The sequence below is a fragment of the Cryptomeria japonica genome, chromosome 4 (assembly GCF_030272615.1).
Source record: "Cryptomeria japonica chromosome 4, Sugi_1.0, whole genome shotgun sequence".
NCBI lineage: Eukaryota > Viridiplantae > Streptophyta > Pinopsida > Cupressales > Cupressaceae > Cryptomeria > Cryptomeria japonica.
Window position 1 is genome coordinate 491,503,900 of NC_081408.1, and position 12,851 is coordinate 491,516,750.

Consider the following 12,851-nt stretch of genomic DNA (forward strand, 5'->3'; position numbering starts at 1 on the left):
GATTACTTCTTGCAAGGGGGCTAGTTGCTTAGTGGTGGAAAGTATTCATATCATCTCATTATATGGTAAGCAACATAGTCTTTATCTTGATATTAAAATGCTTCCAAGTCAGCATGGTGTTGTCCTCATTTTTGTTTCCAAAAATGAAGGACCATAACATAATTTTTTTGTGAAAAAATGAAAATTTTTACTCTATGGCATGCTTCCTGAGGCAGAATTTCGACTAATCCTTGTACTGGCTTAATCCTCAGTCCATCCTCGAACTAAGTTTCGAATTTCGTCGCATTTTGGGTTCGTTTGCTATGTCTTTCCTTCAATTTCGGGTTTTAAAATCCCGACTGCAGGTGGAGAATTTTCCTTGAACTGCAAGTTTTAATGATTTCCATTGTTTTGGTCTTTGTAGGGAAATTTTTAGCTTATTACATGTACACTATTAAAAAATGAAAACTTGTAATTTGTTTTAAATTTCCCTTTATTGTTTTTGTTGTTTTTATTGTTTTTTGGCTTTTTTCAGTTAAAATAGGGATTTTTTGGGTAAGTTACAAGTAAACTTGTAGTTCTTTCCAAAAACCCCTACTTTAATGGTTTTTACATGTAATAGGGATTTTAAACCCCTATTACATGTGTGCAAGTAAATTATAACTTGTTGTAGGGGTTTTCTTTCCCCTTTGCAAGTGATTTTAAACTTGCATTTCTCTCTCAAAAACCCGATTTTGCCTTGTAATTGAAAAAGTGACAATTTTAAACTTGCACTTTCTCTCCAAAAACCTGATTTTGCTTGTAAAGTGCATTTTTGACATTTTAAACTTACTATTTTGTCAAAAAATCCGGATTTTTTCTTTGTTGAGGGAAAAGTGACAATTAAAATTTGTTATATGGAAAATAAACCCGATTTCCTCTATGACATGTGAATACATGAATTAAAATTGTATTTTCTTCCAAAAAACCCGATTTTCTTCCCCCTGGTCAATTTTTCCACAAATTCTACCTAATTTTTTGTGGAGAAATTCAAGGAGTAAGAAGGCGATTTTATAGCAAGGCGATTTATGTGGATTGAAGAACACGTTGCTGCTGTTTGGTGATGATTTACCCTCATTGTTTGCTAAAAACGGTTTACCACGTGGTCCTTTGAATCTGCATTTTGGAGGATATTTTCTTTTCAAATCAGCAAACTCCCAAATCGTTTTTACTTCTTTTACCAAGGTGTTGAAGTTGGGAGAAGTTTTCAATCATTTAATGATCCATTTAAGATGCATTTGATGCCACATTTTTACCATGTGACCCTCCTTTGGCTGTGTATTGGAAGGATTTGATGCTGTGTTTCCATCTACTCCTTAGGCGTTTTGTTTTGGATCTCTTTGGCATGTTCTCTCTTTGGCATTTTGGCCCTCCAAATTTGGATTTGCTGCCACATTTTTCAGTTTGTAGCATTTTTGTAAAAACGTGATGAGGGTTTAGCATTGCGGATTGTTTCTATTTATTGGATTGTCTTCTTCATTCAAAGATTGATCGTCTTTTGGAGAGGCATTTTCAGTTTGATTCAAGTATTCCAGGTTTCCAATCAATGTCAGATTTGCCATCATCTCCGGTTCCAAAAAAGATGAAGTACAAGTATGATAAGTATCAAAATGAGGTGGCACGTTCCCAAGTTTCTTCCCCTTTGGATCGTATCAGAGACACGGAAATAGGGCACGTGGATATGTCAGAGTTTGTCAAGAGGGTGGAAGACCCACAAGATAACAACATGCAGCGGCTGTTGGACAGCCATATCCATCATGCATCTTCTTTCCCAGTGGCTGCCCTAGAACCTGAATTTGTTCTCGCCTGCACCCATAATTTTGACAAGGAGACAAGAGTCATAAAAAATGATGATGGTGAGGCAATAATTCGTCTTGATGTAGATACGATCGAGAAGGTTTTCAGAATACCTCCCGCACCTGTTTACATGGAAATCTCCAAAGAAAGTGCAGCTGATTACTATGTGAAAAGGGAAAAAGATTGTAAGCGGCATATCAACAGGTGGATCCAAGAGCCACGAGCTTCCTTCTCAAGGTGGGCTAAGTTGTACCACTGTGATTTCAAATGGGAGATAGGAGACACCATAACCCTTCTCAATAGGATAATGGGCCTCGAGTATTCTAATGTCTTTGAGCCATGGATGTACCAGTTCATCATGTTCATAAGGCAATCACATCATATATCATGGGGAGAAGTCATCAGCGATGCCTTGTGCGAACAACTTGCAGCAATCCCTTCCACCATGACTTTCTACATGAACTCATATTTGGTATACTTGGCAGCATCACTTAGACACTTTCCAGGTCTTTCTACCAAGGGTGATCGCTCACTTATACCAGTTTGGGAATATTAGTATCAGTTGCCTTTGAGACCTAGTAGACTGCATTTTAGAAGAGTCCAAGATGCATTCTTCGGTTACTTTATGTGTCAGTTTGACAGAATTCCGAGGAACAAAAGAGTATCACATGAGGCATGGGAAAGGGTGTGCAAATATGGATGTTTGTTTCTACAGTTCCCCACTTTCACCTATATGAGAATTGAATGCTATGGTGCTCAGCCATATATGCTTCCTAGATACCCGACTGACAGGATCATTCTTATGGAGTTGGGAAGACAGATCATGGCTGTCCACACTTTTCAGTCTGCTAAACACAAGGTTGGAATGGGGATTTCTACCACAAACCCATTGAAAATTGCCCGGTATTCCCTTGTCACATCTGTGAAAGCTAAGGCCACAGAGACTGAAATGCAGGAAATCAAGCTCAAAAGGTTTAAACCTAGAGCTGATTTTGATTACAGGGGTATGAAGGAGAAGATCAAGAAATACTTTGTGCATGTGCATCGAATTGAGGATATCTGGATAGATCTCTGCACAGAGGCCAAAGTTCTGAAGATGGATTACTGCAAGCTCACTGTTGAGCAAATTGTTGATTTGAACTTGGTAGACATCCCACAAGGGATGATTGACGATGGACACGTACTTGATCCTGAGTATATTTCACGGAGGGTTGAAGAAGCTCCACTTCCTTTAATCCAATGGTCACACAAAGAGTGCATATCCATCCTTGAGAGATTTCAACCTATCTTGGCGAACGCCAACGCATGGCTGAAAAGTAATGCTGTTAGAATTATAAAAATCAAGGTTGGAAAAGAAGATGATTCTACGGGACCTCTTGGATGTAAGTCTGAGATTCAGGTTGACAACAAGGAAGGTGCATCATCTTCGGGCACAAGGATCAAGTTGCGAGTTAGTCGAGTAGTAGTGCTTCCTCCTGAGGAAACGATAGTTCGTGGGAAGGAAAAGTCACGATTTCATGTTCAGGTGATCGATCTAGATAATCCAGAAGAAGGGCAGCAATCTGATGATGCTCCCAAGTCTCTAGTTTCAGACTCGCCTCATGAGATCATTCCCCCAGTTTCCATTGAGACGCCCCTTTCTCCTCCTGATTTGTTTGTGGATGAGTCTCCTGAGAATGCTATTCCCATTTCAGCATACGAGCCACCTCCTGATCATCAACAAAAGGGCGTTGGAAGTTCCTGTGGATATTCCTACTTGCATCCAGTTGTCAGAAATGGATACTTCCACTTCTGATTTCGAAGAGTTTATGAGGCAATCTTCATGCCCATTGGTAACTGAGCAAACCGTGGTCGCTGTCCAAACAAATATTCCTCCCAGGACGACCACGGTGATTCAAATAGAAACTGCTTCTCCTTTGCCTACAACTGCTATTGGAGGGGAGTTGATGACTTTGCCTCCACGACTCAGCTCTTTTACTCCAAAAAGGAAGAAGCAAGAAATCTCACCTGATGCCTTTGATTATCAACAACTGAAATAGTCTATATCCAAAGTTGTTAATAAGGCCAAGACTATCTCCAGAGTAACTGTTGACAACAACAAGATGAAGGTAGCTGAAATTGTGGAACCTATTGCAGATAAGCCACTTGAAGAAATGTTAGCTGCTGATTATAAGGTTACAAGGATAGAGTTGGGCAAACAAACACATGAGGTCATTAAACATGATGCTCAGTTTTCTGTAGCTTCACTAGTACAAAGGTGTGATGAACTTCTAGCAAAGAAGGACTAGCTAGAAGAGGAAAACCGACAACTTATGGCAGCCGTTGATAAAATCACAAAACCCGTTGCTGAAGGGAGTAACTCCATAGGTTCTTCTGGTTCCCAAGAATCAATTCGTGGAGTGGAAAGGGCTGCTCAGAAGGTACATGCACTGGATTCCTAGGTTGATTAGCTTCATGATCTATGTGCACAGGTAATGAAAGATATTTTTCAGATGATGTCTAAGTTGGAAACCATTGAGGAGAAACTGGATCAGACTTCTAATACTGGAAAGTGTTGAAGAAAGTTTGACAATCTGGCGTACCATGCCCCAACAACAGCTGAGTGTTTTACAAGAGCATGCTATCATCTCTTCCAGGGTCATGTACTTGGAATTTGAAGAGCTTTTGGAAAACAAGGCCCTTGTTCTTAAATCCCTCATTGAGGAGATCGGTGATGCAAAGAGATTCTGGAGTGAAGTTTTCCGAGATATTGTCTCACATTGTGAAAGGGCCTCTTGCAACATATTAAGTCAGGATGGAGAGCTGATTCCAGAAGAAGTTCTTGCTGATTTACAGATGAGGATTCATAATGAATGGAGGAGCGAACAATAATCGGCCGCTTCAATTCAAATGTTGATGAAACACCAAGTCTTTTTGCATGAAATCCAGTCCATCCTAGATAAAAACAGCTCTGCGCTCCTCCAGTGTCACGACACTATTGTGAAGACCATGGCTGTTGCCAAGAACACCCATGAACCGAATCTCGAGGAACTACAAATGAGCATCCAGAAGTTTAAAGGATTCGTGTCTTCACGTAATGCAACTTAAGTGTTTTTCAACACTTGTTTGTATTTTTCCACTTTTGTAATCTTTAGTTGTAATTTTGTTTTGACAAGTTACATGTAAAAGTATTTTTGTAAAAAGCAAGTTAACACATTACTTGCACTTTTGTAATTACATGTAAGACAACTACAAGTTGTGTCCAATTAGGACTGTAGTTGGAATAAGTCTTAGTTAGTTATTGAATAAGTCTTGGTGGTTGAGAGAATCTCTCAAGTTAGTTAGAATCCTCCCACCTTTTTCTCTTGACTCCTCTTCTATAAATACTTGAGGGGTCTATTGTAATTTTTATCTTTTGGAAAGCAAGCAAAAACTCTGCCAAATTTACAGCAAAGAAGTCTTTGAGCTTTCATGTGTAAATTCAAGAATTGAAAGGAATAGAAGAAAATTGCTCAAGCTTTGAGTCTTTGTGCTACATACTTGAGTTTGTGTTCTATATTATCTTTCTTGCAAGTGTTCCTTAAAGAGCTTAATCACATCTAATTTGCAGTCTTTGTGCTGCAAGTAGTTGAGGTTAATATAGATTAAAATAAATATTTTGTTGAGAGAAGCTGCAAGTCTTTGTGCTTTCACTTGTTCTTAGGAGAATTTAGTACTAGATTTTGTGGGAAATAGCTGTATCTTTGAGCTTACACTACTTCTCATTGTTTTAAGAAGAAAAGAATAAGAAATTCCAGTCTTTGAGCTGTTATAACTTGTCCTTTATAGCATTAGTATATAAAAGGGTAGATAGGACTTCATATAATCTCTTTGAGCTTGATATTGTCATCCCGTCCCGAAGGAAGTGACGGAAGTCTTTGCGTTTTCAGGAAACTTTATTTTCTTTCTCTCATTTCATTTGAAGTGGTTACTACTGTTTATATTCAATTGCTATCCTTTTCTGTGAAGAGAAAATGATATTGTCTTTCTTGAAAGAAGAAGAAAGATTCCTGTCCCATCCTATTTTATTTTCAAATTTGTAGTTAGATAGGGGGAGCCTTCCCTTAATTAGGAGAGTTTTACTCATGTGCTGTGGTTGAAACTACAATTTTGTATATTTTCCCAAGTGTACAAAATTTATTACCAACACATGGTATAGTATTTAGTAATGTGTCCATAGGATCATTATTGGAGGATTTCAAAATGCCATGAAATTAGAATTTGATGCTAAGTAAGCCATTATCACCCCTTATTTCTCAATGATTGATTTGAGAATAGGCCACCGTTAGGTTTGTGTTTGCAAGGAATATCTGAATGAGATTATTTAAATGCCTCATGGTTCACATTAAGTTCTGGATCATGTCATTCAATATGGTTAAAGCAGTAGTTGCTTTCTGCTTCAGGATGGGACAAGTATTCTAATTGGTTAAGGCAATTTGTTTTGGTAATTTTTGATGATGGTTTGATGTGTGGCAAAGTATGGAAGAATCACGTGAAATATCAAATACCTAAATCTGATCTTTGGAATTCTAGAGCAGCAGGCTATAATTTGTGAAGGAATCTAAACGTGAGCATCACCAAGATTCTATATTAGAGCTGTGTCATTATGGCTCAAAGCATGCAGGGGAATAAGGAGATTCAAATTTTTGTGGTTTGGGCGTTTCTACTACATCCAGAGTCTTGAAGACTCCTTAGTTTTTGTAGCAATGACCAAAAGTCTGTTGAGGGATTTCCACATATAGTAGCACCCTTAACCAACATGTCAAAGAAAGTAATTCATGGATGGATGGATAAAAGACAAGAAGCTTTTTGATAAGCCTACAAAAGTAAACAATTCATGTCTTATTTTTTCCATTTTAAATTTCTTGCATCCTTGTGTAGTAGATGCTATGAGCATGAACTAGAAGAAATATAGAACCTCAAATGGAATAAGAGTTTTCTCATGACACTAGTAGTAGTGACATCTTAGGCAACAATAGCTGTGTGCCGAGATGCAAATATAAATCAGGGAGGAGCAATTGCAAGTTCTTAAATGCAAAAAGGGTAAATTCTTGGTTTTTGGCTAATTTCAGGTCAAATGTTTAGACCAAAAATTTATAAACCCTAAAATATTTTTGGCCGAGTTATTACAAGAGTGTTTTCATCCCCAAATTTAATCTAGACACCAAGAAGGTTTTTGTCATTTGATTTCATTACCAATAGGGTTTTCGTCCTTTGGTCAAATAAACTCTAGATGCTCAATCTTCAAGATATGGGTTTTTAGCAACAAAACAATGGATGCTTTTCTTCAAGCCTGATTCCTTTTATAATCTCTCGTTTGCTAGTTTTAGCCCACTAGAAGAAGTCTAGAATTTTTTTTCTTTCAATTTTAATATTTCATTTTGCTCCTTGGTCTAGCTACATCAACTTAGTCCCTCTTTTTATAAACACCATAATATTACTTTTAGGAACTTTATAACTTAATAATAAAAATAAAAGTTGTATTTTTGTAATAAAATTAAAGTTACTTTTCAGGCAACTCAAATTAACTTTTTAAACTATTTCTGTAATTCAAAAAAGTGGACATGACATTAGGTATCAGATTGGAGGGTATAGGTTTTTTAAATAAAGAATGACATCTTGGAAAGCTAGCTATCTGATATATTTTATTTCAAATAGAAGTTGATGAAAGATAATTGAAAATTGAAATATATAATTCTTGGATTAATACAAGAAATTTTGAATAGCTTGAGGGTTGTCTTTATCTTTGAAGAACTTTTGGTATCAAAGTTTAAATTGAAATCTCATGGAAAATTCTTTGGATATTAGGTAAATGATGTTTGAGTTAGGGACATAAATTTTTCAGTCCATAAATAGTGGAAAACAGGCTTCTGGGAAAATTTGTGTAACAAATATTGACCAATGTTTCAGAACACTCTCTTGATCCATATACTGGAGAAAAAGATAGAGAGAGAATTTGAATATCTTTGTTTTACCTAAGTTCATGGCAGAGCATGAAATTACATATGACTTCTTACTATCAAGTTCTAAGCTCTCTTTTTTGCATCACATCTCAACATGTCTTTTCCCAGTACAAAATGCCACCTTGTTCTCTTTTACAGATCTGCTTGGCTTTTTCTCAGATACAAAATTTTATGTTCAATTCTAATTTCATCTCCATGACTTGGGATACAATTTTGTGTAAACTTAGGATGTAGCCTCTACAAAATGGCTGGTATGGTCTTATTTCATGTCTTCCTTGTTGTATTTGCACTGTGATGTCATAAATCGTAATGATATTTATGCTATGAGTTTTGCAAGTACTTGTTACACAAATTTATTTATATCTTCTTTGTGAGTATCTAATAAACACACGTTTTAGAAACTGAATTATGTGAGCATACATTACATTTAATAAGGATAACTTGAACAAATGTTTCCAGGTGACTGGTGAAGCAGAATATGCTGATGATGTACCAATGCCATATAATGGTTTACATGCGGCCCTGGTATTGAGTAAGAAGCCACATGCACGAATTTGTTTTATTGATGACTCAGCAGCCAAATTAGTTCCTGGTTTTGAAGGGTTTTTCAAATCAAAGGATGTGCCTGGAGGGAATGATATTGGAGCTGTCATAAATGATGAGGAGCTGTTCGCATCAAAATTCGTGACTTGTGTGGGTCAGGTGGGATGTCTTAGGCTTTTTATAACTGAACTTATTTATCAGGGATATAAATGCTTTGAAATCTTTTGCAAGATCAAAGGCACCCCTTAAATTTCATTATCTGATATATGAGGGTAGGTCCTTGTGTTTGAATTTGAATGTTTTTAGGGTATTTGTGACATTACTTGTGATGCATTCTTTTTGGTGACTTAGAGAATCTTCCTACTATTGCCAGGTCTTTTGCTAGTACCATTCCTGCAATTATCATGAACTAGATATTTCTATACAGCAAGCATTGGTAATAATAAATCTATTGACTTGGAACAATTTATTATCTCCATTGCGTCAAGGGAGTTTTCTTGGTGCCGTATAGCTGTGTTTAGTGAACAAAATATTATGTTTGCATTACTTCTAAATAGAATCATATACTTCACTTCATATAGTTTCTATTTTTTGAACTTCCCCTCTTTTAGCGATTGTGTGGATATTTAGTAAAATGGCAAGAGTTCTTAGCTATTTGGCCCTTACCTTAGTGCAATCTATTTTGTATTTCAGGTCATTGGTATTGTTGTTGCTGATACACATGAAAATGCAAAGACAGCATCCCAAAAAGTACACGTTGAGTATGAGGAATTGCCAGCAGTCCTATGTATAAAGGATGCCCTTAAAGTTGGTAGTTTTCATCCCAATACTGAAAAGATCCTTCAGAAGGGTGATGTTAGTGAGTGTTTTAATTCTGGAGTATGCCAAAAAATAGTAGAGGGAGAAGTACAAATTGGGGGTCAAGAGCACTTTTACTTGGAGCCAAACAGCACATTGATATGGACAGCTGATGGTGGTAATGAAGTTCACATGGTTTCTTCTACACAAGTATGTTCATACTCTTACAAAAAATTAAAATATTAATATTTGTTGCTTTGATATTCTTGAAATACTTTTGAAAAATTGCCGCCTTCTTCCACATTTCAATAAAAATATCTTGCCTACAATAATAATTGTTAGGGGAAAAGAAATATGAATAGTATTATATTAAAGCATTATCTCAAGCTAAGTCTTGTTGTCTTGAGGACTTTTTGCATTAATCTTTGATATTCACATGATTTCTTCTACACAAGTATGTCCATAATCTTACAAAAAAATACAAATATTGACATTTGATGTTATGCTATACTCGAAATACTTGACAAAATATTCTATTCTTGCTGGGTGTTTCCATAAAAATATATTTACTACAATAACAATATTGTGGGGAGAAATATGAACAACATTATATGAAATTTGAAAGCATTATCTTGGGCTAATTCTTGTCTCTTGGGGTCTTGTTTGGTATTATTTAACAAAATCTTTTGCATTCAATCTAGGCCAATGCTTAAGATTGTGTAGGAGGATTCCTAAACAATTTGACGTTAAGGATTTCCAAATTTGGATATAAAAATGGATAAGTGTTTGGCAATGTGTATTGCCAGTTAGATGATGTATAATCTCTAAAAAAATCAGCTTTAAGAAACCTTTTTCATTTTATTTCTTTTTTTCTAATATTATAAATTAAAATTTCATTGCCGATGGCTTGCCACTTTATGGATTTGCCAAGAGAAATCTAGATTTTTGAAACAGAATTTGTTTCAACACGCATTATTGGCCAATAGTTGCATAGGCACTTGGGGTGAAATTATAAATCAAAAATTTAAATGTCGAGAATGGCATGGCATGTCTCAAACCACATGATACCTTTTCATATTTGCTTTCTAATTATAAAATATTTATGTGGCTAGATGAAATTGTACTGCTCAAACTAAAGATTAGCAGCAAAATAATATGTTCTTCTCTAACTCCTACAATGACATACTTGCATTTCCATTGGAAGTTATTCATTCCCTCACCAACACTTGTTCTACTTCTGCTTTGGCTTCTCGAAGTTGTTCCTTCTCTGTACAAAGGTTCGAGTACACTGCCTTCTTTGTCTGTGCTCTTGTGATTGCCAGAATTGCCCAATCTTTTCTGCCACATCCAGCATATTAATACCCTTTTGCTTTGGGTAGTCGGTGTCTTCATGATTCCCCGGTCCACACCATTTGCACAATAATTGTATGTTGTCTTTCTTATTCTAATAGTCTCTTGCAAAGTGTCTTCATTCACTACATTGTTGGCACTGTATGATAGGACATTCTTTGGATTTGTACTGTATTTGATTTTGCCCCTGTTGATTTCCATAACTGCTTGGTGATATATTTGTGGTTTCAATGGGCTAGACTCTCTCTGTGTGAAGAGTACTTGCGTACTTCTAGTCTTCAAATTATATGGACACTCCTTTATTGAATGATCCATCACCTAATAAATCTCACAAAACATCTTTTTAGGACAATTACCTTTCGTATGCCCCTCAATTTGGCCTTCAATTCTTTCATCATTCTCAACATATCTCGGTGAAGGGCTTGAATCGTTTTGAATTCTTCATCACTGCTACCTTTGGTGCTCTCATCATTGTCAGTCTCCTCTTCCCTTAGGAGGATGTTTTGTTTTCACTCTCGATGTCCGTCGCCCGATTGTAAGCATTGATATATGAGGACGAAGCCAATACTTTCATCTTCTTGTGCAGTGAGGTGATCAATCCCTCAATGAACCACCTCTTCTTCAACCAGTCAGCTGGTTGGTTCTCCATCTTACTTAGCAACTCCTTGAGCCTACGATTGTATGCCCATATGCTCTCATGCTTCCCTTGTTTGGTATTGCAGATTTTGGCAACAATTTCATTGTCATCTCTCTGTAGTTTAATCTCTTCTTGAAATGCTTGCTTTAGTTTGTTCAATGTCGCCTCATGTTGATTCGTACAAAGGTTCGAGTACACTGCCTTCTTTGTCTGTGCTCTTGTGATTGCCAGAATTGCCCAATCTTTTCTGCCACATCCAGCATATTAATACCCTTTTGCTTTGTGTCGTCGGTGTCTTCATGATTCCCCGGTCCACACCATTTGCACAATAATTGTATGTTGTCTTTCTTATTCTAATAGTCTCTTGCAAAGTGTCTTCATTCACTACATTGTTGGCACTGTATGATAGGACATTCTTTGGATTTGTACTGTATTTGATTTTGCCCCTGTTGATTTCCATAACTGCTTGGTGATATATTTTGTGGTTTCAATGGGCTAGACTCTCTCTGTGTGAAGAGTACTTGCGTACTTCTAGTCTTCAAATTATATGGACACTCCTTTATTGAATGATCCATCACCTAATAAATCTCACAAAACATCTTTTTAGGACAATTACCTTTCGTATGCCCCTCAATTTGGCCTTCAATTCTTTCATCATTCTCAACATATCTCGGTGAAGGGCTTGAATCGTTTTGAATTCTTCATCACTGCTACCTTTGGTGCTCTCATCATTGTCAGTCTCCTCTTCCCTTAGGAGGATGTTTTGTTTTCACTCTCGATGTCCGTCGCCCGATTGTAAGCATTGATATATGAGGACGAAGCCAATACTTTCATCTTCTTGTGCAGTGAGGTGATCAATCCCTCAATGAACCACCTCTTCTTCAACCAGTCAGCTGGTTGGTTCTCCATCTTACTTAGCAACTCCTTGAGCCTACGATTGTATGCCCATATGCTCTCATGCTTCTCTTGTTTGGTATTGCAGATTTTGGCAACAATTTCATTGTCATCTCTCTGTAGTTTAATCTCTTCTTGAAATGCTTGCTTTAGTTTGTTCAATGTCGCCTCATGTTGATTCGTACAAAGGTTCGAGTACACTGCCTTCTTTGTCTGTGCTCTTGTGATTGCCAGAATTGCCCAATCTTTTCTGCCACATCCAGCATATTAATACCCTTTTGCTTTGGGTAGTCGGTGTCTTCATGATTCCCCGGTCCACACCATTTGCACAATAATTGTATGTTGTCTTTCTTATTCTAATAGTCTCTTGCAAAGTGTCTTCATTCACTACATTGTTGGCACTGTATGATAGGACATTCTTTGGATTTGTACTGTATTTGATTTTGCCCCTGTTGATTTCCATAACTGCTTGGTGATATATTTTGTGGTTTCAATGGGCTAGACTCTCTCTGTGTGAAGAGTACTTGCGTACTTCTAGTCTTCAAATTATATGGACACTCCTTTATTGAATGATCCATCACCTAATAAATCTCACAAAACATCTTTTTAGGACAATTACCTTTCGTATGCCCCTCAATTTGGCCTTCAATTCTTTCATCATTCTCAACATATCTTGGTGAAGGGCTTGAATCGTTTTGAATTCTTCATCACTGCTACCTTTGGTGCTCTCATCATTGTCAGTCTCCTCTTCCCTTAGGAGGATGTTTTGTTTTCACTCTCGATGTCCGTCGCCCGATTGTAAGCATTGATATATGAGGACGAAGCCAATACTT

The 12,851-nt window shown here is 36.9% G+C and overlaps 1 protein-coding gene across 4 annotated transcripts in view; it reads left to right on the forward strand.

The window, feature by feature from the left end:
* LOC131060385 (xanthine dehydrogenase 1) overlaps nt 1-12,851 on the forward strand; it is a 272,861-nt gene that overhangs the window by 95,376 nt on the left and 164,634 nt on the right. For all 4 annotated transcript variants that reach the window (XM_057993589.2, XM_059219902.1, XM_057993588.2 and 1 more), the window contains 2 exons: nt 8,256-8,498; nt 9,033-9,347. In XM_057993589.2, the coding sequence (XP_057849572.2) occupies nt 8,256-8,498; nt 9,033-9,347 (558 nt within the window). The remainder of the gene's footprint in view (nt 1-8,255; nt 8,499-9,032; nt 9,348-12,851) is intronic.